The sequence below is a fragment of the Anser brachyrhynchus genome (genome assembly GCF_964034855.1).
Source record: "Anser brachyrhynchus genome assembly, chromosome: 7".
Taxonomy (NCBI): domain Eukaryota; kingdom Metazoa; phylum Chordata; class Aves; order Anseriformes; family Anatidae; genus Anser; species Anser brachyrhynchus.
Window position 1 is genome coordinate 13559963 of NC_137701.1, and position 27862 is coordinate 13587824.

A 27862-nucleotide genomic window follows, 5' to 3' on the forward strand; every position below is an offset into this window, starting at 1 on the left:
TTATTTATTATGTTCTGGGTGAAATGCTAATCACAGAATCATAGAATGGCTTGGGTTGGAAGGGACCTCGAAGATCAAATAGTTCCAACCCCCCTGCACTGGGCAGGGTTGCCAACCACTAGATCGGGTTGCTCAGGGCCTCATTTAACTTGGTCTTGAACACCTCCAGGGATGGGTCATCCACAACCTCTCTGAGCAACCTGGTACAGTGTTTCACCACCCTCTGAGAGCAGATTTGGTTTTAGTTTAAAGAATTTTAAATGTAGATGGAAAATTAGATTTTTAAATGTACAGACTTTGGGCTCCAGTACGATTTGTAAGTAGGTGTCAAGGCTGGTAGAAAATGTTAAGCATGAGGAGCACGTATTTTATGTGAGAACCTGAATTTGTATTGAAGGAAAACTATATTTCAGGTGTGGATCCATCCCTGCAAGCAGAGAACAGAGTGCCAGGCACCTCGCAAGCTACTGCTGCTGTGTCTAAACAGCAGAAATCACGTTCTACTAACTCAAGGGATGAGCGCTTCCGATCTGGTAAGTAAAAGATAAGTAGCTAAAACACCAGGTGTCTTAACTAGAAAAAGATTACCAGTACAGTAGTATGCATGCCTAAAGAAGATGGAAGGAAAGATCTAATGAGTATTTTTCAAGTAGCTTTATGTGTTTCTACACACAAGAGTTTTTGTTCAAATCCGGAATGAAGGAAGTACTAGGAGAGGAAGAAATTGTATCCATGCTTTGTGACTTTTTTATTATTGTGAATTTACACCATGCTTAACACTTTTCTCGTTTGTTGATTGGGTTTCCGGTCTCTAATACGGTTACTTAAATGTTTACCAGAATATAATATGTGGGCTGTGGGTTTAATTTTGCTTGGTTGACTCGGATGTTTTTTAAAGGAAGGTTATAGGATTTGAGTATTTGCTGTAGCTCACTTTCAAATATTTCCTGGTTTAAAACAAGTGCACAAAAAAGGGAAATGTCACAATGGATACTCTACATCAGTTTTAAATGGACACCACTGTGACAAACCTGTTTTGGAAAATTATGTGAAAATACCAATGTCATCATCACATCCTGTATCCATTGTTACTTTTCAGGTGGTTACAATACAGTTTCCCTGTGAAATTCCTTGTCACAATAGTGAGAAAAGGCAGGTGTTTGGAAGCTTTTCTCTGCTAAATACCTTTGGACTTCTGACTGGAATTTTTCCTTTTGCTTGCAATGGAAATTATATGTCTTGGATTTGGGTATGAGGAGTGCAAGTAATGACATGTACCATATTGGTACATGTGACCCAGTTGATCTTGGGTCACCTTGCGTTGTAATTGCTTCATCACGGTAGCTTATTGGATCATATTTACATTGCTGACATTTAAAACCTTGCTCCAGAAATGGAGTTGATATGTCTACATGGGTTCTTTATGAATAATTGAAGGATGAATGGGATCCTTAAATATTCTGAGGAACATATATGGATTCCGTGGAAGGATGTATATAGTCAGCTGCACAAAGAAACTTCTGGATTTCAGTGAAGATTACATAGTATTAAAATTAACAAAAGGAGAATTTGATTAATGTACAAATTAGTCATTGAAATATATTTTTGCATTTCAAATGTATCTTCAACAGTAGAATCTGTTGAATATATACTGAAAAAGTAGATTGAGTGGTTGAATTGCAGCCATGATTTCCAAGTTACTTTGTGAAAAAAAGAGTTTCCAAGTAAATTACAATCTGAGTCATGAATCTGATAGAAAGTAATTCATTTAAGTAGCACTTATTTCTGTTAGTTTAACAACATCAAAATTTGCAAGAAGAGCACAATTACAACAGGGAATACTTGGAAGCCATTAGCCAGGAGAGCTAAGAGGGTCTAGAGCAATGTTTTCTACATGGCTACTTTTCCTGTCTTAGAGCCTCAGATGTCTTACTTAATTTGCACCAAGGATACTTTAAAGCAAACAAATAAAAAGCAACTAAACAGCCCTGCCATATTACTGGTATTGTTTGGGGCAAGTTTAGCATTGGTCTCTTTAATCGTACAATGCAAGACATATAGTAGTAGGTGGATATTAAACAAGTTCAACTAGCATATTTGCTTATGAATGTACATTTTAAATATTAGTCTATCAGTGCTTCATCTTTCCCTAGAGTTAGTATTTCTGTGGTCTTGGTGATTTAAATTTCTTTAAATTAACTTTCAGTAAATCTGTACAACTCTGCCTCGTTGGTCTACAGCCTAGCAAGTTTGCAGATGACATCAAGCTGAGCGGTGCAGTCAATACAATAGAGGGAAGGGATGCCATCCAGAGGGACATGGACAGGCTGGAGAAGTGGGCCCATGAGAACCTAATGAGGTTCAACAAGGCCAAGTGCAAGATGTTGCACTTGGGCTGGGGCAATCCCAGGTATTTATCTAGACTGGGAGAAGAAGAAGTTGAGAGCAGCCCTGCGGAGAAGGACTTGGGGGTCCTGCTGGACGAGAAGCTGGACATGAGCCAGCAGTGCACGCTTGCAGCCTGGAAGGCCAACTATGTCCTGGGCTGCATTAAAAAAGGGGTGGCCAGCAGGGAGAGGGAGGTGATTGTCCCCCTCTACTCTGCTCTTGTGAGACCCCACCTGGAATACCGTGTGCAGGCTTGGGGCCCCCAGCACAAGAAGGATGTGGAGCTCTTGGAACGGGTCTAGAGGAGGGCCAGTAAGATGATCAGAGGGCTGGAGCACCTCTCCTATGAAGAAAGGTTGAGGGAACTGGGCTCATTTAGCTTGGAGAAGAGAAGAGAAGGCTCTAGGGGAGACCTCATTGTGGCCTTCCAGTACTTGAAGGGAGCATATAAACAGGAGGGGAAACACCTGTTTACATGTGTTGATAGTGATAGTGATAGGACAAGGGGGAATGGTTTTAAACTAAGACAGGAGATTTAGGTTAGATACTAGGAGGAAGCTTTTCACTCAGAGGGTGGTGAGGCACTGGAACAGGTTGCCCAGGGAGGTTGTGGATGCCCCATCCCTGGAGGCATTCAAGGCCAGGCTGGATGTGGCTCTGGGCAGCCTGCTCTAGTGGTTGGCAACCCTGCCCAGAGCAGGGGGGTTGGAACTATTTGATCTTTGAGGTCCCTTCCGACCCAAACCATTCTATGTTAAATGTTGTGGAAGATAAACAGCTTTAAGCAATAATTTTGGACACTACTGCTTCTGCCATCAATTACGTGCCGTATGTGTTCTTTAGACTTGAGGGGGGGAGAATCTTGTTTCTTTCTTTTTTTTTTTATTTCCTTCTAGTCTTCTATTTATATCTTTTCCCCCTTGCATCTTTCAGCTCTGCTGTGTCCTTTGCAAGAGTAGCTGATGAGGTTGGAATGCAGTTTTTTATAGAACAGGATCTCTTTCTGGAGCAATTATAGTACTTTAGAGCCATCAACATAAATTATTTTAAAATAAGCAAGCAAGACAATTATGCCTTTTTGTGCAATTAATCTGCCACTTACTAGCTGCAAGCAGATTTTTTTATAGTTTTCTGGAATTGTCTTCTATTTAAGTTAACTAAGTTTTATCATCCACAGATTTTTGTCTTAAAGCAGTAAATATTACCCAAAAATTTGCAACAGTGAAAATATGGTCAAAAAATACTGTAGGCTAATAAATTACCTAAGTGTTCCCAGAACAGCAGTTAACATTACAGTGCTTTAACTAGATTTGCATTCTGTTGAATGACAACAGTGTGGTAGAAAAGGTGAGAAAAGCAGAGACTCTGCAGGCATTTGTGCAGGCTGATAAGCAGTTAGTACCTTGTATTCCACAATTCAGAGGACACTTTAAGCCGCTATATTGCTGTTGCTGCTCGTAGTTCTACCAAGAGGATGTGCAATTCGTAGTGAAGACTCCTGTTCTTCCTCTTGCTTTAGCCCCACTGCGGTCTGGTTTTGGCGAAGAAGACATGTAAGTTAGCTGGTGAGCCCTTAGGGTGTTTGAAAATGCTTTCCCAGCAACTATACTTTATGTTTCCACTCTTCCACTTTTTTCTAGCAACTGTTCTTCAGCCTCTAACAGCTGGGTCTCTACTGCTAATGCCCTGTTGGATGTACTGCTGCAGTATACAGCCTGTTCTCCCAACTTACCTGAAACAGGCTACAAGGATGTGTCTATTCCAGCTGATAAACAAGTCTGTTCAGTGTGCGTGACACCTGTATAGCAGTGTGGAAAATACTGTATTTCGTGTCATGTGACAGAGCTTGTTCCTACAACAGTCCTCTCTTCGCTATCAGCCTTGCCAATCATACTTGCTTTCTTATTGTGGGAAGCAACGTTTCAGTAGTAAATGCAAAATTCCAGTAGAAAATACAACAAACTAAAGAACTTCCAGTGGAAGTTTTTAATGAAAGAAAAAACCAGTTCCACCAAGAAGTGTAAGGGATGCAACAGTGAGTTCATGGCTGCTTACAGAAGTGTCAAATTATCAATAAAACCCAGTTATTAGTTTGCATGGTTTCCCAATGGGTCGGTTAGCTGGTATAACATCTCTAGTCTATACACAGTACTACTTACAGTTCACAAGTTAATCCCAGTGTTCTCTGAATGTCATACTATAATTAAGATACATCCTGAAAATATTCTTTTTTCTTTTTTTGGCAATCCTTGTCACGGGCATGCAGTCAGATGGGACACTAGTTTGCAGCAGCCATTGTTAGAGGCCTGATGCTTGAAACTATTCCAATTTTCATTAAAATACATACTGATTACCTGTTCTTTAGCTATCTCTTGCTTTGTTAGAGTTAATTGGAATTGATTGGCATATTTGAAGTAATCTAGGAAGAACCTCATGCTCAGGGACCAAAGAAGTTGCCAGGACTAGTACCAGAAATCAGTTCTTATGATTTTTAACATGCCTTCTAGCTCTGCGTTTGTCTAAAGACAGATTTTCTGTCATATCATTACTGGTCATATATTACCATGAAGCAGGGTTTAGGATTCATGCATCATGAATGAAATAACATGCAGATTGTTTTTGTATCTACAGGGTTGAACATGCTTGGAATTTACAGCTACTATACTGAACTTGAGCTGTTGTTTGTAATAATTGTAAACAGAGTAAATTATGTATCCCTTAATTTAGGAGTACTTTTTAAAACTCTGGGATCCTTTTCATAACACCGTCCTTTAAATATGGATGGATGTATCGCAGGTGAGCATGACAAAGGCTTGTGTCTGGTAATGCTGCTAAGGAAGTGAGAAGGTGCAAGTTTTCTTCGCTACTTTTTGTACTGCTTAGAAACAAAATCAGCACAGACTTCAGTAACTTTGTTCTGTTGCTGTTCTGTAGTAGAACTGAAGAGCTATAGCTCAAAAAATATTTTTTGTTGTTTTGGTTTGTTTGTTTGTTTTTTTAAACGGACCCTAAAATATGGAGTTGTGGCTGACAACCTGTAGTTGGCATTAAGGTTAATTGCTCTAGGTACAGGACAGAGAAAGGACATTTCTTTTAATGTACATTGTGTAAGTGTATTTGTCACATGCCTCTGGGTTTCATACCTTGCATATGTCTATCAATCTCCTGTTACATATTTTCAGCCTTAGATGACCTCTTAATACAAGAATGCATTTTTATATATTTTTCGAAACTGAACTTAGGGACATGGTTTATTGGTAGAGTTGGCAGTGCTAGGGTGACAGTTAGACTTGATGATCTTAGAGGTCTTTTCCAACTTAAATGATTCTATGACTCTTGTACAGCATCTTCCATGTGAAACGTGATCATGCTTTTATCCTACCACAATACTTGCTTTTTGGCCCTTCATCAGTACATGTTGGTGCATATCCATTTTATCTATTTTTCATGAGTTTAAATCTTAGTTCATAAGTCAGTATATTTTTTGTCTTTCTCATTTCTCCTTGACATCTGTTCACTTCTCATGATATTTTTTTTTACCTAAGCTTTATGTGTTTAAATGATGATGTCAAAAGCTATGTTAAAGAGAAAAATCTACTGAAGACAATTTAGAATTACTTGAATACATTATTTTTTATCTGCAGTATAGTCTTTATTGAACACTAATTCCTTTTTACTAAACTCTTTTTTTATACCTAAAAATAACAAAATTTGCAGTATATGCATTGGAATTTACCAAAAGTTAAAAATAAATGAGCACTGAGAATTAATGTGTTAGGTGTTCTGTAACTTCAATACCGGTTGTCAGGTTGTTCTTCCTAATGATACTAGCAAAGCCTTTTTAAGCTGACTTCATGATGAAAATATGTTGATTTGACCTCTTTATATTCTCCCTTGAGTCTCTAATGAATTGCTTCTGAACTGCATTTGAGTGGAGTGGGAGGCAAGTGTATTTGTTCAGTCCTACTGAACACCCTTGAAGGAGAAGCAACTGATAAACTTGTCATAGCTTTGAGTTCAAAACCACATTACTGGAATTCAACTTTGGACCTTTCTGCTCTCCAAGAAATGCTTCTTCCTTTGAGACTGAAAAACCTGTTGCTATTTGTGAGCTAAGCAGTTGGACTAAATATAGGACAAAAGCATTAAGGGCCCTAATGTGCAATTCATATTTTGTATTTGAGCTGTAAAGGATGACATTCATGCTTTCTATGTTTTTAGAAAGAAATTACGATTGAACTTAATTTCTCTTAACCTTTTTGTTTGTTTTCTATGTAGATGTCCATACTGAAGCAGTACAAGCAGCTCTTGCGAAATACAAAGAGAGAAAAATGCCCATGCCTTCCAAGAGACGGTCTGTTCTTGTGCACTCTTCAGTAGAAACATACACACCTCCAGGTATCTATTGAGTTAACGTATTTAAATGTTGCCAGGTAAACTTGTTATCAAAACATAAAAGAGCAAGTTGCAGTGAACTTTTTCCATATTCATAGCTGTATTTGCTGATAACCATGTGTTGCCTGGCTTTGTTCTTTGATGTCTTTCCACAAAGTTTTTAGTGTTTCATCTAGAGATGCTGTAGCTAATAAAGATACTCTTGAAAGCTACAAGAGAGTGTGAGCAGTTGCCATTTCTGTTCTCTTACATAGTCTTACTTGGAAGGAGAGAATCTTGGCAAGTATGTCAGAGTTCTAAGTACCTTATTTCATGTTGCATAAGATTGTTTTTCTTAAGAATTAAAAAAGATATACCAGGGTCCATTAGCTTGCAGAATACTCATCAGATTGTTTCAATTGTGAACCATTTAAGCCATTCAACGTCATATGCTATAATTGTTCAGATTGTTTAGGTCAGGATGTTTCCTTAAATTTTTTAGGAAAAACGATAATCTTCCTATTGCCTCAGAATGAATTCTCTAGAGGTTAAGCAAATCTTTCTCCAGATACGTCTTGCTAGCAAGCCAAGTTTTTTGGGTCCGGTATTGTATACAAAGAAGAGCTTAGCTCTTAAGCTGTGAATGTGCTTTTGCCATTCCTAATATGCCCCTAGAGTAGAAGCACGCTGACCCCTAGTGCCCTTCTCTATCAGTTCTATTTCTTAGTCCTGTAAAAGAGCAGATCTGCTGTGCTGCTCTGTTGCTTCCTGGGCTCTATTTCTTCTGTCATTTACAGGAAGTTCCAATTTTCTTTGCTAGTTTCTCAGTTGTTGTATTTTTTTTGTTTGTTTGTTTTGGGTGGGGGTGTCTCTGGTTATTTCATTAGTTAAAAAAATAATAAGTGTCTTCTGTAGTCTTAAATCGGATCTTTCTTCCCCCTTACAATTTCCCTTTAAGATAGGTTAAGCTATCACACTTTTTGATTAGATTATACTACTTCTTGTATACTTGGATGCCCATAAGGACAATTAGTGCAGTAGGGTGGTTATCATGTTATTGAGTTTTCTTGTGTACAGAGTGTTTATGTATATATGAAGGTTATTGTGAATTGCATAAAGTGAAATCTTAGAGAAAATTCAATTATAGTGACCATCTGTATATTGAAGCTTCAGGAGGGAGGCTGTAAAGTTTCTGTTTATAGCTTTTGAAAGCAATATTAAGTTTTACTGTCCAAAATAAATTCCGATGTTACAATCAGTAGTGCATTTGTGCTGCTTCACTCTGTCCTTCTGTCATTCGTGTAGTTTGCCACATCACTGTGTGTTTGGAGTGAGGTGTATCATAATAAGAAAAGAACATGCTGTTATTCTGCCTAAGATTTCCTCGCCGAGGCGATCGGCTCTGGGGCAGATGCGTTCTGCAGTGGAGTGGGGGATCGAGACGGGTGGGGCTTTTTTTCCGGCATCAAGGCAACTCGAGGCAGCTGAGGGAGCCGCAAGGACCGAGCAGCCCTCGCGAGGGAGGCTGATGAGGCATAGGCAGAGCCGGCAGTGGCAGGCCTTTCAAATCGGGCATTGCCACCATTTTGTAGCCACTCGCTGAGGTGATCGGCTCCGGGGCAGATGGGGTTAAAAGTTGGGTTAAAAACTGGCTGGATATCTGGGCCCAAAGAGTCGTGGTGAATGGAGTTAAATCCAGTTGGAGGCCAGTCACTAGTGGAGTCCCCTAGGGCTCAGTACTGGGGCCAGTTCTCTTTAATATCTTTATAGATTATCTGCATGAGGGGATCGAGCACACCCTCAGTAAGTTTGCAGACAACACCAAGTTAGTTGTATGTGTCGATCTGCTCGAGGGCAGGAAGGCTCTGCAGGAGGATCTGGATAGGCTGGACCGATGGGCTGAGGCCAGCTGTATGAAGTTCAACAAGGCCAAGTGCCGGGTCCTGCACCTGGGGCACAACAACCCCAAGCAGCGCTACAGGCTGGGAGATGAGTGGTTAGAAAGCTGCCTGGCAGAGAAGGACCTGGGAGTACTGGTTGATAGTCGGCTGAATATGAGCCAGCAGTGTGCCCAGGTGGCCAAGAAGGCCAACAGCATCCTGGCTTGTATCAGAAACAGCGTGGCCAGCAGTTCTAGGGAAGTGATTGTCCCCCTGTACTCGGCTCTGGTGAGGCCGCAGCTCGAGTACTGTGTTCAGTTTTGGGCCCCTCGCTACAAGAAGGACATGGAGGTGCTCGAGAGAGTCCAGAGAAGGGCGACGAGGCTGGTGAGGGGTCTGGAGAACAAGTCTTAGGAGGAGCGGCTGAGGGAGCTGGGGTTGTTCAGCCTGGAGAAGAGGAGGCTCAGGCGTGACCTTATCACTCTCAGTAGGTACCTTAAAGGAGGCTGTAGCGAGGTGGGGATTGGTCTATTCTCCCACGTGCCTGGTGACAGGACGAGGGGGAATGGGCTAAAGTTGTTCCAGGGGAGGTTTAGGTTGGATGTTAGGAAGAACTTCTTTACTGAAAGGGTTGTTAGGCATTGGAATGGGCTGCCCAGGGAAGTGGTTGAGTCGCCATCCCTGGAGGTGTTTAAAAGACGTTTAGATGTTGAGCTTAGTGATATGGTTTAGTGGAGGACTTGTTAGTGTTAGGTCAGAGGTTGGACTATGTGATCTTGGAGGTCTCTTCCAACCTAGATGATTCTGTGATTCAGTATACAAAAAATAGCTGGCATCCAGAAGCTCTGTTGGGAGAGAGAAGGGAGTGGGAGGACAGCTAGACTTCCCTGTCTCCCTTAGCATTTAAACTAGAATCTCCTGGCAGTTTTTTGAAGAAAACCCGAGTATTTCTTTTTTGGATACCTTCAGGACAGATTTGGAGCAGCTCTGACAGTGTCCCTACCTGCTCCATCTTAGGTTTGTGTGCTGTATTAAAGGATCAAAATCCTGGGGGCTTGAGAGAATCTAGGTGAAAAATGTGATAGCTTCCCTGTATATAACGTGGAGAAGCTGTGAGGTTATGTGATCAGTGCTCATCTGCACACCTTCAAAGGAGTACAGACAGTAGTGGTAGGTTGAGGAGCCTGAACAACACCTTGCCCCAGCTACTCCCAGGCCCATCGCAGAAGTCATCAGCATATCACAGATCCACCTTCACGAGCCCACAGGAGCACAGAGAACAGTGACAATGAAAACCCAAATCAAGTATTCAGAGGAAGGGTTCACCCTGTCCAGGCCCCTCCAGGACTGTCCCTGGAGAGCCTTGGCTCTGTTGTCCAGACATGAAACCTATCAAGTCTGGTCAGTACAAGAGTACCTTCTGGTCTTGGAGGGCATGTGCTGCCGGGGGTATGGGACACATTATGGGATGCAGGGGAAAGGCATTTTAGGATTGCACAAGATTTATTATAGGCGTTTAGGTGAGGAACCAAAAGTGGGGGAAAGGATGGATTTGGGTGATTTGTGGAGAAACAAGTATGGGGAAAACAAAGGAGTAAGGAGACTTTAAAAAAAAAAAAAGGCCAATTGTATAAGTGGTACGCTTCCCTGGCTATGCCCTGCACATGACCAATGTTGTCTGTCCTATCTTTTACAATCTATTTCTATTGATTTTTCTGGGTGAAGGGCTTCCTGTTCAGTGTGCGGGGAAAGGCTGAGGTCTGGCAGCTGAAGTTGGACCATGGGTTGGGGGACTGTGTGCCTGGGTGCCAGCACCTGGAGGGACCAGTGTGAGTGGACTCAAGTGTCATCAGTGAGTGGGACCACAAGTCACTCAGGCCTGTGTGTCCATGGTGCCAGCAGCAGGAGTGAGAGCCTGAGAGCCAGCCACTGTGCTGGGACCAGCAGCCGGAGGCTCTGGGTGCCACTAACCAGAGAGATCAGACTGAGAGAAACCAAGCACCATCCCCTAGCGTGGGACTCAGGTCGGAGGCCTCTGTCATCCTGGAAAGGAAGCAGAATGAAGCTGTGGGTGCTGCCAGTGTGTGTTATCTGTGTGGCCAGCAGTGTATGCATGCATGTGGTGTCTACGTGTGCTCTCTGCATGTGAGTCTACTGAGAATACATGCTTGAGCCTCAGTGCTGCTTGGACCTGGGGCATGGAGCTGTGGCAGCCTCGCCCCTCTTGGGTTAGCAGATTCAGCATTGTATATTTTCCATTAAGAGAAACCGTTTATATAGCTGCAGTCATATCAAATTCCAGCCTCCTTTGTTGTCAAGTGTGGTTACAGAGTATAGATAATCTTCTGTGACGTACCCTGGTTAGGAATGCAGCTGGATTTACCAGTTAAAGAAGAAGAGGATTTTTGGCTGTTTCTTCTTGGGGGCAGGGGCAAAAATGCAATCAAACAGGAGCTGATAGAATGTCATCATCTAACATGTCTGTCCAAGTGGTTAGCGCAAAAGTAAAAATAGCCAGTCTGGGCTTTAGTGGGATACAGAAAAACCCTAACCAAATTATTGTGAAAGAAGAATAAAGTGTTGTCTCTGGGATCTGTTGTGCAGCTTATAAGAGAAGATAACTTGTTATGAGATACCCTTAGAAGAGATAAGACAACTAGATATATTACTGTACCATGAGAGATCAGGCCATTCAAAAATACCAAGGAGTTGCTTCAGCTGCATCAATTCACAAAAATAATTGTCTTTTTATGGGCCTTATTTTAGAATCACAGAATCATCTAGGTTGGAAAAGACCTTCAAGATCATCAAGTCCAACCATCAGCCTGATCTGCAGAGCCCCATCACTAACCATGTCCCTCAGTGCCATATCCACGTGTCTCATAAATAGCTGCAGGGATGGGTACTCAACTGCTTGACCACACTCTTCCTAATCTAACTGTGCGGTCTGCTTGACCACTCTTCCAATCTAACCTCCTCTGTCACAATTCTAGACTATTTCTTCACATCCTATCACTTTTCACCTGAGAAAAGAGACCTATACCCTCCTCCCTGCAACCTCCTTTCAGGTGGCTGTAGAGAGCATTGAGGTCTCTCCTCAGCATCCTCTGCTCCAGACTGAATACTTCCAGTTCCCTCACCCACTCCTCACAAGCCTCACTTTCCTAGTCCCTTCATCAGCTTCATTGCTCTTCTCTCCACAAGGTCAAGCAACTCAGTAGCTCAGTAGCCTTCCTGTAGTGAGGGGCCCAAAACTGAACACAGCATTTGAAGTGTGGTCTCACAGTGCTGCACACAAGGGGACAACCACTTTGCTAGTCCTGCTGGTCACACTGTTTCTGATGCAGACCAGGCTGCCATTGGTGTTCTTGGCCACCTGGGCATGCTGCTGGCTCACATTCATCCAGCTGTCGACCAGCACCCCCAGGTCCTTTTCTGCTGAGCAGCTTTCCAGCCCCTCTCCCCAGAGCCAACACTGCTGCAGGGAGTTGATGTGACCCAACTGCAGGACCTGGCACTTAGCGGCTGAATGTCTTGCAGCTGGGCTCAGCCCACTGCTCCAGCCTATCCAGATTCCTCTGCAAAGCCTTCCTACCCTCAAGGAGATCACCAGTCCCACCTAACTTGGTATCATCTGCAAACTTACTGCAGGTGCACTTGATCCCCTTATCCAGATTGTTGATAAAAATGCTGAACAAACCTGTCCCCAGCATTGATTCCTGGAAAATGCCACAGGTAGCCAGATACCAACTGGATTGAACACCATTCACTGTGAGCCTTTGAGCCTGACCATCCAACCAGTTCTTCACCCAGTGAACTGTCCAAGCCATGAACAGCCAATTTTCCCAGGTGACTTCTGTGGGAAACAGTGTCAAACAGTGTATTTGCAAAATTAACTCAGCAAGAAAATTGCAAAGAACCTAACTGGCTTTGAAGCATCTAATTTTACTGTTGAGCACTAGTAACAAAGTTTTTTACTCTGGCAAGGAAGTTATGAGACTTGCTGGATCTGGTCAGTCTTCTTGAAAATCAATAAATCTGTCAGCCTGTATTTGCTGGTAAAGGTTTCAAGAGATAATGTTCTGTAAACATTGTCATGTTACCAGAGTGCATAGAGCTTTATTTAAATGTGAGAGCTGGGCAAAAGATTTCAGAAGTCTCATTGCTTACAGCCCACACGCTCTCTGCACCTGAATGGGAGGCATTGTACTACCTACCCTGAATTATCCTTTTTAATAGTGCAATAACCATGAACTTATGATGGGTCAGGAGTTCCACATGCCTTTGTTGTTACTTATTTTTGTGAGTTCAGATCTCTTTCAAAATAATTTTACTAGTTGATTTAGCATGCTGAGTTTAAAACATTTTTTTTCCCATTTCACATTACTGGGGATGTGTAGACCTGAGCCAGTAAGCCACTACCTTACAATCATTGTATTTGCAGAAATGAATGCAATTAAAATCAGACATTGTTAATACTTAATAACTGAAACGTTGTTACATATAGTTACCATCCATCACCAGGAAGGAAGCATTGTGTTCTAGTTACAGTGTTAAGTTCAAAACAAAGTCCCCTGGCCAGTAGTAATGGAAGTGCTTTTATTGTCTGTCTTTCCAAAAATTTTGATGTGCTATTGTTTATGCCTCATTGAGTCTCTCATCCTTCCCATACACATTTCACATGATCAGAACTTGAGATGTTGTCTTGGTACGTGTTTGGTCCCTAAGGCAGTGGTTTCTGTGGCTATCATGGGTAAGCTCCCAGACAGGAAGAGCTGCAAGCCAAGTACATAGCATTCTGTCCACAGCACACTGAGAACCAAGATTTAACTCCTGTGATTGTCGCACAGCCAGATGTTACCTGGCTACTTTTCTCTTCCTGGTATAATTGTTTTAATATTAGGAAGTTTTTACTATGAGTATTTCCATTTCATATTCAGTTAATACTTTACATTCTTTACGTTTAAAAGTTTTTTTTTCCTCTGCTTATATAAGATATCTGAAAGTGTAGAAATTTTAGAGAGACTTTGTTGAACTTGTAACTGGGTAATGGACACCATCAGAATATGTATCCTCTGAGAAACCTGTGTTTTTCTGTACTTTTGTTTCTTACTCTGAAGTGATAATATACCACAAATGTGTTTTGTTTGTTTTTTTTTTTCAAACCTGACTATAATCCTATTTTGTTATATCTTCCTGGAATTGTTTATTTTTGCCTTCCGCCTAAAAGAAAGGGAAGGTTGCAAGCACTAATGGGCTGGTTTGGCTCCTCTCCAGGGGCAGATGGACTCAGAAGCCAAAAACTACAGCGGTCGTCCACAGAAATATAAGGCGCAGGCCCAGGAATGGTGATCCACAGCAGTATCTTCTCAAAGATCAATTGTTTGTGTATATTTATTTAAAGCTTGTCATATTTGACTAGGGATGGCCAAGTAATGAGAAATTTGTGGTTTTAACTTTGAAACGGCCACTAAGTTAAACTGGATTTCTAATTTTGTGTTTTCACACTATTTAAGAACAATTATTCTAGGGCTGTTGGAAATATACATATTCTTGAAAACAGGAAGTTAAACACCTGGTGGTTGAAAATTGTTCCCAAAGATGAGGAAATGATTTTCAGTATGGCTTCAACAAAATTTTGCTGTGAAATTATATATTGCTTAATCTTCTGTGTTCAGTAGATTTAGAAAAATGCCAAAGCAAAGGCTGCAAGTTTCTGAGGTCACCAGTCTATGTTGCCCAGGAGCTCTGTGTCTGGAAGTGACTCTGGAGTACAGCAATGGACACCTTGTCATTTTCATCAGTTGTTGTTGTTTTTGTTTTTTTTTTTTTTCTCGTGCTGACTTCTTCCTGCAGTATCTTTTCTAAATTATTCTCACCATTCTGTGTGACTTAAAACCACTCTGCACAAACTGACTTGATGTGAGCTTTATCAGTATACGGGCAACACATTGTTTTAGGAGTTTCCTTTTGATTACCGGAATTGGAGGATGTTATGTTGAGGATCAAGTTCTTAAAATACTATAGTTTCTTTAGGAAGAGACTGAACATCCAACTTAGTGTGTTTTGTGGCAAGCCTCAGTTTCACGTTCAAACAATTTTGACAGGAGATCTCAGACTGAAAAAAGACAAGATGTCTTTCTTTAAAAAGTTTCTTTTTTTCACTCAAAGTCAACAGATTTTTTTTTATATATTTAAAAATATATAAAAAGACCTTTTTATTTGCTTTTGAGTAGATAAATATAGAAAGATTGGATGCAAAAGGGAAACTTAGAAAGATCTGTGAATAACTGGATGGTGGTAATTAAAATGGGAACATTTCATCAGACTTCTAACAGCAACAAATATACGTCTACAATGAAAAGATTCTTTACTAAGCATTTATATATTGCTCACATTAATATCACTTTATATGGTTGAAATCCATGCTTTTTAGTTCCTTTATTTATTCTTAGATTAATGAAATGACTTTTTCATTGAACTTTATAGCACTGTGGGTTTTTTTTAGTAACTAGTTAAAAGAAGTCAGAAGAATCTAAACATGAAAAATACCCAACATGTTATTTCAGTTTGGATGAAACTTCACTTTATCTGTTTAGAACATAAATATTCCATAAGCGTGGTATGCTCACTTAGCATGGTTAGTAAGTACACTAGGTACCTTAGGTAGAAGGTTTTTTCAAGCATTATGTCTTTCCAAATACAGGAGTTAAATGAAACTTTCATTCATGTGTTTTCTTGTTATAACATGTAGAAGTTGTTGCATTACACTGAAAATGACAATAAGCAGGATTTGTGCATGTGAATATACCATTAGCTTAATACACGCATCTCATGTGTAGCACATGAGAACACTATGCGAAGAACATGGAAAAACTTCATGTTCCTGTCTGTTGGGTCATTCCTACATTACATGCCTGTCATCGTTATTTTAATCACAGACACATCGTCAGCATCAGAAGATGAGGGCTCGTTACGTCGGCAAGGGCGGATCACCTCCACTCCGTTCCAGAGCCATTCCAACGTAGAGCCCTGGCTTAACCGTGTTATTCAGGGCTCGTCCACCTCATCCTCTGCATCCTCCACCTCATCTCATCCAGGAGGGAAACCTGCTGCTGCTTCCAATACTGCTACTGCCACCGCTGCTGCCACTGTGCTTGCAGATCTCATGGCACACACCCAGCTAGGTCAGTAAAGAACTGCCTGTGTGGTTGCAATAAAATCTAATTAAAAATCCCAAAGCAGAGCTAAATGCAAAAGTCAGGTATGAATGCTGTGCTTCACGAGGAGATATCCACAAATAGCCTTAAAATGTAGAATCCACGGACCAGGTACGCATGATATATGTGTATTTTAATTTAAACCAAACCAGTTGTTCACGAGATCTGAACACACATTCTCTTGATAAAATGCTTAATTTATCAAGAAGCAGAAGTTAAATTTGTAGTTGTCTAAAAAGTGGAATTTCAAAAGGATGATATTCTTGGTGCATGCTTTCTGATCAACATGTATTTACACTAGAGAATATTAGTTGGATTTCAAAGGCGACTCGATTGGTAAACATCCAAAAAACAAGAGAAACATCCAGAATCTTTTGGAATTTTATGAAATTAGAGGTACTAACAAAGCTAAATTTCAAGCTAAAACGTGATTTTCTTTTAATTAAAGTTTGTCATGATAAAATTTGTCCTTTATTATGGGATTAGAGTGAAAACATAGAAGTACTGTTAAGCTGAAATGTAAATGTGAGTTTTTTCTCAATCTCTGTAACGCTGAAGGTCTGGAACTTCATGTTACCTTTTTTTTTTTTCTAAATGCAGAACATTAGTCTTGTGCCGGTGGAATATTTGGTAGGAAGGGAGAAAGGCCATCTTTTGTGCTGTGGAAATGATTTTTATAATATTTTTGTACACTGTGTAGTGAAGAATGACGGTGGATTTCTGTGTGTGCAACAGATGCACAGTAATGTAAAGCTACAGGAAGGGACTTAGTGGCACAGTAAAACCTTTGTATTTCAAATAATTTATCTTTTTTTTCAACATAATTTAGAAAACCTAAGCACTACACAGACTCATAGAATGGTTTGGGTTGGAAGGGTCTTCAAAGACCATTTAGTTCCACACGCACCACACCACACTCACTTCCCTCCCTGCCATGGGCAGGGACACCTTCCACTAGACCAGGTTGCTCCAAGCCCCTTCCAACCTGTCCTTGAGCATTTCCAGGGCTGTGGCATCCATCTTCTTTGGGCAGTCTGTTCCAGTGCCTCGCTACAGCCAGTAAAGAATTTCTTCTGAATATCTAATCTAAACCTATCGTTTTTTTTAGTTTAAAACCATTACTACTTGTCCTGTCACCACACTCCCCGAAAGACTCCCTCCCCAGCTTTCCTGTGGGCCCCCTTTAGGAACTGGAAGGACACTACAAGGTCTCCCCACAGCCTTCTCTTTTCCAGGCTGAACAACCCCAGCTCTCAGTCTTTCTTCTTAGGAGAGGTGTTAGGAGAGGTGTTCCAGCCCTCTGATCATCCTTGTGGCCTCCTCTGGACTCACTCAAGCTGCTGTGGGCCTCAGAGCACGGTACATGATGAAGTTCTTGTGTTTTTAGTGCTATGCAGTGTGTATCACATGCATTATTCCTGATGGTTTCAGATTTCGGCAGCTTTAGTACTCACCTTCCCCCCATCCACCCTCTTCTATCTCCTCCCCCTGAGCAGCACAGGGGAACGGGGGAATGGGAGTTGTGGTCAGTCTATGGCACTTCGTCTCCGCTGCTCCTTCTCAGTCACTCTCTGCCCCTGTTCCACGTGGGGTCCCTCCCACAGGATGCCATCCTTCCCGAACTGATCCTGCGGGGGCTTCCCACAGGCAGCAGCTCTTCAAGAACTGCTCCAGATATGGGTCCGTACCATGGGGTCCATCCATCAGGAGCACTCAGCTCCAACCTGGGTCCCCCACAGGCGGCAGCTCCCCCTAGACCCCTGCACCTGCGTGGGCTCCTCTCCATGGGCCGCAGCCTCCTCCAGGCCACATCCACCTGCTCCACCGGGGTCTCCTCCACGGGCTGCAGCGTGGAGATCTGCTCCATGTGGGACCCACGGGCTGCAGGGGGACAGCCTGCTCCACCAGAGGCCTCTCCACAGGCTGATGCCTGCCTGGAGCACCTCCTGCCTCCTGCTGCACTGACCTTGGTGTCTGCAGAACTCTTTCTCTCTGTTTCTCACTCCTCTCTCTCCCAGTTGCTGTTCCCCAGCAGTTGTGGTGTGTTTTTTTTTGTTGTTGTTTTGTTTTTTTTTTGTTATTTTTTTTGTTTGTTTTTTTTTCCCCTTTCTTAAATATGCTCTCACAGAGGCACAGATAATATCACTTACTGGCTCAGCTCTGGCCAGCAGCGGGGCCCTTATCTAACATGGGGCAGCTTCTAGATTCTTCTCACAGAGGCCATGCCTATGGTGCCCCCACTACAGTGGGGCACTTTTCTAGCTTGTTAGTAATAGGCAATAAATCTTACTAACTCCCTACTCTGAGTCTCTTTTGCCCGTCATGATAATTGTTGAACAATCTCCCCATCCTTATCTCAACCCTTGAGCCCCGTGCATCGTATTCTCTCCCCCTTTCTCTTTGAGGAGGGGAGTGAGAGGTTGTGTTGGAGCTCGGCTGCCCACCTGAGTAAAACCATCACATTAGGTCAGAACTTTTCTAAAGTCTTTGAATCTTCAGTATAAGGTTCTTCTTTAGAGATCACTTTCTGACTGATGTCTAGCTTTTAGATTTCTGTATTGTATATCATACTTTTTTTTTCTTGGACTACTGCCTTCCTTTACATTTATCTCTGTGCCTTCTAATCGGTAATTGAAAGGTACTTCAGTGTAAATCCAATTAACTTTAGTCCCCAAGTTACAAGTCTGTTCACAGATGCTTTATCGGCTTTTCTTTTTATGTGCTTTGTCACAGTATCTCTAGATGATACAGATTAATTTCATGGATTTTTATGGGCATACATGAATAAAATGCCTAAATAATTAATGAGGCTAATGTAATTTTCATCTGAGCATAAATCCTGAAAATTGGAATTACTCCTTTTACATGCAGAGAAATAATTTTGCCTTCTCAGGGCAGAAGTGCAAGGAAGGATCTGTTCTCTGCTGTGTGTAGGATAAAGTACCTGTGGACAACAGAGCTGTTGTTCATAAGCACCCCTGTCATTTTTTTTTCTGTGATTAGGGACATTGATTTGCATGAAACTTGGCTCTGAGATGCTTGTGAAATACCTGAATGCTGTAGAGCAGCACCTCCATGTATAGTTATTTTATGCGTTTGTTTTCAGTTGGGATGATTGTTTTTTGTTTGTTTTCCAAGAATTTTCGTTTTCTTGTGTGATTTCTTTGAACTGTTCACAAGTACACAGAACTTCTGTATCTGTTCCCAAATAGCTTCTTCCTTGTGTTACTGTCTGTGCATCTAGTTGCAGAGCTTCTATGTTTCAAAAATCTGTCTTGAATATGCGGATGGAAGATTGCTTTTTGCCCAACAGGAAAGTGCATGGCAAAACCCGTATCCTTTCAGCATTTCAGCTTCTGACCCAAGTGCACCAAGTTGCGTTGTGTGTGTGTGTGTATTGTTCTCTCTCTTGATTGTTATATTTGTATCCATATGCACATGATGTCAAGTGCATGGAATAGATTTATGCTCTGAGTCACTTTAAAGCTTAGTGGTTATGACATATTATATGCAGAATGGTATTTTGGGGATTTCCACTGATAAAGTGTTGTGGCTTAGCTGTGTTGCCATGTTTTCTTGTTACTGGTTTTAACTCCCACCTTTTTTGGATCAAGTGATATTTTGTCCTTCTTGTATCTTTACCCATAGGAAAGAAATTTGTGGTCCTTGCTTAGTACCTGGCAAGACAGATCTCCCTAATACAACAATTGTCATTGCAGTGATGATGGCTGGAAAGTATGAGAATGGATTTAACATTTTCTTCTGGTGATCCCACTAAAACTGCTTAGAGCTGTATTGGTGGTTTGTATTAAGCTCTGGAAATCTGTGAACAGAGCTAGAAATACTTTTTATGTTAGCGTTAATCAATTCCTCAAAAAGAGTGGGTTAATACATGTATTTCCCAGCATTGCCTTTATCTCCCTAGGCTTATTTACCTAGGCTATCTCCCTAGGGTTCTTACTGCAGAATTTGTGGCATACAAAGGTTCTTCAAGCGTTCTATCACTGGCAAGCTGTGTGACCGCATCCAGTTCTTCCAGCACAGTGCAGCATTGTGTTCGTAAGATTTTTCCTGTTACAGTTCTATTCTTATTCATTAGGATTCTGAACATTTCAGGCCTCCAATTCTTGATAATAGTACTTCAGGTGTTCCTTATTTGAACACTTCTTCCAAATACTTGAATATCTTAACCTGTGATTGCGCACAAAATCATTCCATAAAATAGGTCACAATTTTGGGATGACAATACTTGCTAGCATTCTTTTAGTAGTACAGAAACGCAATGCAGTTCCAAGCAATGCAGGTTTTTGCCTCAAGGTTGTTATAAGGTGTTTCTCGAGCCCCTTGAGTATATGAGAATTTGAGAATTGCCCTGTTTTCCCTATGTAAATGTACATTATAAAACATTTAAATATTAGCTGCTTGTATCACACACCATTGAAATTAAACAGCTTGTCATGTCAGGCCATACCACATCATGCCTCAGGAAACCCAATGCTTTTTCTCTTGTGAGCAGCGGTGCACAAAACGTGTGAGGAATAGCAAGAAGGCTGTAACAAGAATAGCAAGAAGGCTGTAACAAGAAACTTTGGATGTACTGAGTCTTAACGTGACTGATGAGTTCCCATGTCATTCTTACATTTCTACAGATAATCACTCTGCACCTCCTGATGTAACCACTGGTCTGGTGGAACACTTGCATCATGAGCGACCACAACTAGCATCAGTACGAGGAGTTCCCAGAGGCTTCAACAGCAGCATTTTGGAAACTGCAGATGGTGATTGTATTATAAACCTCCCACCTTTCCATCTATGTCCCTTTTTCTGAATAAGCAGATGGATAACATCGTGTGTCATAACCCCTCCAAAGCTCTGCAGTACTATGCTGTGTATGTCAGACTGCAAAAGGAAGGGAAGCTGTTTTGCATTTCCCATGCTCTGCCACTGGGAAGCCAGTGGAATCCATGTCACCATTTCAGTATATTTTTATAGTAAAAGGCAGCAAAAGCCCTTTAATCTCACATTTTAAATATGTATTGTCTCAAAAAATCAAATATAAACAAACATGCATTGTTAAATGCTATTGATTATAAATAAGTATACCACATATGCAAATGAAAATCAGCATACAACATGGTTTTGTGTTGTGGTTGTTGTTTGCTAGCAGTATAAAATATTGAAAGATTCACTTATTTTTTCCAAAGCTCTTTATTCCATTTTCACACTTCAGTACTGACTGAATGTAAAATGTAGATTAAAGTATGAGAAGGTATATGTATCAGTCAGATAGCTAGGAAACAGCATTGTTTTAAAGGACTGTGGTGATTTTACACTGATGCCTAGCTAAACTCCACAACGCCACTCTCTCACTCCTCCTCCTGAAAGGAACAGAGGGATATAATACCATGAAAATAGTCTCAAGGGTTGAGGTAAGGATAGAGAGATCACTCATCAATTACTGTTACAGGCAAAACAGACTCAGCATAGGGAGATTAATTTATTGCTTATCACTAACGAACTAGAGTAGTGAGAAACTAAAAGCAAACTAAAAACACCTTCCCCCCTCATCTGCCCTCTTCTACCTCCTTCCCCCAAGTGGTGCAGGGGAACAGTGAATGAGGTTTGCAGTCAATCCATAATACTTCATCTCTGCCGTTCCTTCGTGGTCTCTCTCTTCCCCTGCTCCAACATGGGGTCCCTCCCACAGGATGCAGTCCTTCCTGAAGTGATCTTACATGGGCTTCCCACAGGCAGCAGCTCAAGAACTGCTCCAGATATGGGTCCATACTGTGGGGTGCAGTACTTCAGGAGTGGACTGCTCTAACACGGGTCCCCCATGGGCAGCAGCTTCCCCCAGACCCCCTGCTCCTGCGTGGGCTCCTCTCCACAGGCTGCAGCTCTGGCCCGGGGCCTGCTGCTGCGGGGGCTCTCCATGGGCCACAGCCTCCTCCAGGCCACATCCACCTGCTCCACCGGGGGCTCCTCCACGGGCTGCAGCGTGGAGATCTGCTCCATGTGGGACCCACGGGCTGCAGGGGGACAGCCTGCTCCACCAGAGGCCTCTGCACAGGCCTCAGAGGAACTTCTGCTCTGGCGCCTGGAGCACCTCCTGCCCTCCTTCTTCACTGACCGTGAAGTCTGCAGAATTCTTTCTCTCTGTTTCTCACTCCTCTCTCTCCCAGCTGCTGTTCCCCAGCAGTTGTTTGGTTTTTTTTCCCCTTTCTTAAATATGCTCTCACAGAGGCACAGATAATATCACTTACTGGCTCAGCTCTGGCCAGCAGCTGTTGCACAGCAGTTTTTGTTTTGTTTTGTTTTTCCCCTTTCTTAAATTTGCTCTCTCAGAGGCACAACCAACATTGCTTGTTGGCTCAGCTCTGGCCAGTGGTGGGTCCCTTTCAGAATCAACTGGAGCTGGTTTTTCTCTAACACGGGGCAGTTCCTGGACTCTTCTTGCATATGCCAACCGCCATAGCCCCTCTGCTACCAAAACCTTTCTATGTCAGCCCAATACAAACAAATAAATCTGTGTTTGAAACTGTTATTTATTCAAGCTTTTTTTTGTTTGTTTTTCCAAACAAGCTACTCATTTTGAGTAACTCTTCCATCTGAAAACTATACTGAGCTTTGAGTGACGTTGTCAGCAGTGTGGAAGCTTATATTTTATTGTACGTTTATTAATACATGGTAAGTAATATCTTTTCTCCTTGACAGGTGTCCCAGTGAATAGCAGGGTGTCCTCTAAAATCCAGCAGCTTCTAAATACCTTGAAAAGACCAAAGCGCCCACCTTTGAAAGAGTTTTTTGTTGATGATTTTGAAGAACTGCTAGAAGGTTAGTTTTCTTTTAAATAAAAATTTCACTCTTTGTGTAATCAATTCAAGAAAGAACTGTTATGTCTTAACAAGTATTGTTTTCGTCCTTTCTTCTCCCACCAAAAAAAATTGTGATAGAATTATGATATATGACCTTTCTGTCTCTAATATAACAACAACAGAAAAAAAAGCTAATCTTCAACTCAACACTCCTACTCAGTGTACTTGTACTCTGTTTACCTCCCTTGCTTTGGAAAATCTGATTCAGCTCAGTTTGGACCAGTGTGATGAGCTGGTGAATACTAGAGACAGTGATTTACATATATTTGGAGAATTTCTATTCACGCCTTTGTTAAGAACTACACTGGGAGATTCAGAAATTGTATCATGTTTTGTGATGGGCATACAGTCACTTTTTGCTGCAGACATTCTATACCTGGTCTTACGGTAATCAGTGAATTTATAGTGGGTACTCACTGGAGTAAATCAAGGCATAACCAAAGTGTAACTGATGACAGGATGGACCTCTGGAAGCCTCTGACCAACCTGCTCTTCAAGGCAGGTCTGACTAGGTCAGGCTGCTGAGGGCTGTGTCTAGTCAAGTTCTGAGTTCTCCTAAGACAGGAATTCCATGGCCTGTCTGGACACTGTGCCAGTGTTTGACCAGCTTCACAGCAGAAAAAAGGGTTTATGTATATCTGGTTGGGATTTCCCATGTTCCAGCTTTTGCCTTTTCTGTCTTTCTTCCATCACAGTGCAGCTCTGGAAGAAATCTGTCTCTTTTTCCATGTCCTCCAATTAGGTAGCTGTAGACAGAAGTAGGATTCCCTCCTTAGCTGACTTTTCTTAAGGTGAACAGTCCCAGGTTCTGCAGCCTCTCCTCATATGTCATTGGCACCAACCCTGTAGTGACCTTAGTGTTTCTCCAGTGGATTCCCATCAGTGCATGAATGTCTTTGGGAACCCAGAATCAGAACAATACTCTCCAGATAGGAGAGCTTTTGATGAGTTACCAACACAGGGAAATAGTTCCTCCTCTCACCCTTCTGGCTATATATATGCCTGTTCACCAAATAGCCCAGGATGCCTTTGACTCTGTGCTATGAGAGCACATTGTTGACTTGCATTCAGCATCTTTCTATGAACACCCCCCACCTCTTGTTCTGAAAAGCTGCTTTTTAGCTGGTCAGTGCTGAAATATGCTTAAATGAAAAAGGTTACTTATGTGTGACTGGAATTTATTACGATAACATTGCTTGCATGTGTGTTAATACCCTCTTTTTGGAATCCAGAATGTTTCATGATATTAGAGGTTCAGAGGAATTAAACGCCTAGAGGGCACTGTGCAATGTCACATGTACTGTATGAAAGTATAGTGCTTGTTTGTACTCTGTAGATATTGCTCAGCTAAACAGTTTCATTTTCTGTTCTGCATGCGTATGTCTAGGCAGAAAGAAAACACAGTCACTTACTGATATTTAGCCTTCTTTAAAACCAGCAGCATCACTTAATGTTGGAGAATGATTTTTGCTCTTAAGATTAAATAAAAATTTTGTTCTCAATGCTACATTCTGAGCAGCTGTTAGTAGATTCCCTACACTGTTTATTTGATCCTTTAGAATAGGAAGTTACTGCAGTTCTAGTATTTCCCTGAGGAATTTTCCGGCAAACTTTTCTTGAAGTGTATGAAATCAAGCAAAATTCTCTGTGAGCTATGCAATTTTTTATTAGTGGATAATCCATACCAGGAACATTTCAACTGACTTGTGTTTCGAGGTACTGTAACAGAAGCATAGTGTTTTTCTTCATCGCCTTTTGAGAATATGGTGCAGTGAGAATGCTTGTTCATTTGGCACTGAAGGCATTCTTTCTGATGATGATTCTTGATTTGGAGTAGGCTTTCATTTAAATAGATATGCAGAACAAACAGAAGAAAATAATATCCTCCCATAGTAGAGAAAAAGTGAAGTCAGGATTCAAATTCTGTTCCTGTGGCCAGCTTCTTTGAATAATGTGGAATCAGAACTACAAAGTGATGGTAATTATTTTTTGTGAAGCCAACAGATGATTAGCATGGCATCATCATAAGGCAGGGTACAAGCAGTAATAACTCTGAGGAAGGATGAGAATGGTTCATAGAATTATCTTTTAAGTGTAATTTGCACTTTTGGTAAAGATTGACATTCTGCCACTTTACTGTTCTCCGTTTTTAGTGCAACAGCCTGACCCAAATCAACCAAAGCCTGAAGGAAATCAGATGAGCGTTCTTAAAGGTGAACCCTTAGGTGTGGTAACCAACTGGCCACCTTCTCTGCTGGCTGCCCTGCAGCGCTGGGGAACTACGCAGCCGAAATCCCCGTGTCTGACTGCTTTGGATACAACTGGGAAAGCTATTTATACACTTACCTACGGTAGGTATTGGTGAAAACTGTAAGAAAGAATTAGGTGTTCATTGTGAAATGAACAATTGGCTTTATTTAGGAGGGGCTGACTGTTCAGGACAGATCATTTGAGATTTCTATTCAAATACAAGTTAAAAGTTCATTGTATATGAAAAAGAATTTTGAAAGTTAACAAAGGGAAAATAATAACATCAGTTCTTTACAAGTGGCTATTTATAATATAATATATATATATAATATATATATATATAATATATAACAATTTTGCTTAAAAAAACCTGCAAAAGAAAGCTAAAAAGAGACTGATGTAAAATAGAAGAAAGTAGCAGATGACTACTAATGGACTCTTAAGATTCCCAAAGAAGATAGAATGCTTCAGTGTGCATGTATGTTCTTGCATATCCTTTTAGAGAAAACTTGTACTTCAGGATATTATTGAGGGAAGTGAGACTTGACTGTATCAGTGAACTAGAAAAATGACAGTAATTGTGGGTTTTTTTTGAAGGTAATCTTATCCCTCAGGGTAGCTAACTCTGCAGCATGTTGCTTACATTTAATCACGCAGTACGTTGGAATATTTAATTTTCTTGTTTGCATTCTTGCAGGTGAAGTATGCTTAGGGAAAATATAATTGAGTAGGTGCATTAGTTTCATTACCTTGCAGAGGAACTTTAAGAAAGTGAAAACTGTTTAGAAGATCATGTTTAGTTGTATGTTTAAAAAACAAAATGAACAAACAAAAATAAAAAGAAGCCAAGTTCTAAACTGTACTTGGACTCTGCCAACTTCTCTGGGCAGATCACAAAGCCATAGTATTTATTTTGATGAACTTGAGTCCTGCACCTGTTTTGTGTTTTTGTTGTGTGTGTTTTTTTTTTTAATATACATATATATAAAATTTATAATATATAAACTTACATATATAAGTTACACAACAAAAAAAAATGTTGAATTGAGGAAGTTTGAGACTGACAAACACAAATTAACTGATGGTTGCTACATGGTCTGAAGGGATTGAGCATGGACAGGAGTCTGAGACACCATACTAGAAAACTGTACCAAATGCATGCTACAGTGTGGCTCCCTGGGTTCTACATGCTTTAATTTGCCATTAACAGTGGAAGGGTTTTGCTGCTGCTTAACTTTTTATGAAGAGTTGTTTGTTTTAATAAATACTCTTCTTCTTTTTGGAGGATTATTGAAGATTGTCTTTTATACTGCGTCAAATAAGTAGTTAGGTTTTTGTCTTTGTATTTAATAGTTTGGATGCATTTTTTGTTCTGAATTATTGAAGGCTGTGTAGATGACTATTGAGCACTGAACTGGCATTTCACAGGGCTGGATATTATGGCATTTATTCGTACCCTTTGTTTCTTAAATTTCAGTTATTTTTTGGCCAAATTAGGATTTTTGTTTTTATACCAGGCAGTTTGATTTCTCTAAGAACCCTTAATAAGGAGTCTTACTAGTTTTTTTTTGGAAATGCACTTAGGTTATATCAACCAGACTATGTGTTTGTGTGTGTGCGTGTGCACTGATACCTTGGATGAGATCAGCAGGTTTCTGTGGTATGATTGCTTTTGCAAAAGCAGTGTTCACTTTTCCAGAATACTTGTGTGACCGCTAATTCTGTTCTCATACAACCAACTCGTGCGTATTAAAGCATCGACATTTGCCAGCTAAATGCTGCGATTTTAGCCTCTATTTCTTTGATTTCTGCATCATCTTTAGGCAAACTGTGGAGTCGGAGCTTGAAGTTAGCATATACCCTGCTAAACAAGCTAACCACTAGGAATGAACCACTGCTGAAGCCTGGAGACCGGGTAGGTTTGTTTGAGGTGGTCTACATGGATAAAATAGTGTGGAACAGTTTTAGGTAAAGAAAGCTTTGTAATACTGTGATTTTTAATACTGTATTATCATAGCATTCAGTATTTCTGCTCCTAGTTTGTGACCCCAACAGTGTTATGACAGTTTTTTCCCACAACCTTAAAAAAACATCCCCCTCCAAATAACAACAAAAAGCATTTCATGTTTTTTAATGTATTTTTGTAGGTAGCTCTTGTATTTCCTAATAGTGATCCAGTTATGTTTATGGTGGCTTTTTATGGATGTCTCCTGGCAGAACTTATTCCTGTCCCAATAGAAGTTCCACTAACCAGAAAGGTAGGCAAATATATTCAAAGGTTTTTGGCTTCACAAATGAAGTGGCGCAGTCCAAATCTTAAACGGGATCCCTCAGACCCTGCACTTTTGAAAGCAGTATGATGCATCAGCTAAATTACTAACTCTGCTTCTCAGTAGTTTACCAACTGTAAATACATGCTATATGTTCATAAAATGTATAATATTTAGAGAAGGGAGAAAAATCTATGAAGCTAAGAAGTTAGCTATTTTAGGATGTATACTTGTAGATTTATTTTTTTTGAAAAGATGTGTGAAATTATTTCTCGAAATATAACACAGAAATGTGGTATTTTCAGCTCCCAGTCTAAGTAATGGGAACAGAGACAGGCAGAGACATCACAGTTTTGCAAATATGTGGGTAATCCCACAAATGTTGAAGTTATTAGAAGAGGTGTGAAGTCAGGCCTGAAAAGCTACAGGCTCTGTTCTTCAGTGCCTCAGGACTCAGAGGCAGCATAAGACCAGCTCTGTGTTTTTGCCAGAACATATGAACTTCCCTGCAGGGTTCGAGAAGCATGCACAAACATTGTTTTGCTTCTATTGTTTGTCAGATCTACTGCCAAATAGTTGGCACTAAGCAAAAGTTGATGCATTTT

The 27862-nt window shown here is 41.0% G+C and overlaps 1 protein-coding gene across 9 annotated transcripts in view; it reads left to right on the forward strand.

Moving 5' to 3' along the window:
• The window catches only part of DIP2A (disco interacting protein 2 homolog A), a gene marked incomplete at its 3' end in the record, with an annotated part of 118131 nt that overhangs the window by 45419 nt on the left and 44850 nt on the right, over positions 1 to 27862 (forward strand). For 5 of the 9 annotated variants that reach the window (XM_080600308.1, XM_080600316.1, XM_080600314.1 and 2 more), the window contains exons 3-10: positions 414 to 533; positions 6667 to 6786; positions 15584 to 15829; positions 20512 to 20640; positions 22577 to 22696; positions 24891 to 25088; positions 26811 to 26902; positions 27135 to 27245. In XM_080600308.1, coding sequence (XP_080456434.1) covers positions 414 to 533; positions 6667 to 6786; positions 15584 to 15829; positions 20512 to 20640; positions 22577 to 22696; positions 24891 to 25088; positions 26811 to 26902; positions 27135 to 27245 — 1136 coding nt within the window. The remainder of the gene's footprint in view (positions 1 to 413; positions 534 to 6666; positions 6787 to 15583; positions 15830 to 20511; positions 20641 to 22576; positions 22697 to 24890; positions 25089 to 26810; positions 26903 to 27134; positions 27246 to 27862) is intronic. The other 4 variants (XM_080600310.1, XM_080600315.1, XM_080600309.1 and 1 more) reach the window with 3 other exon arrangements.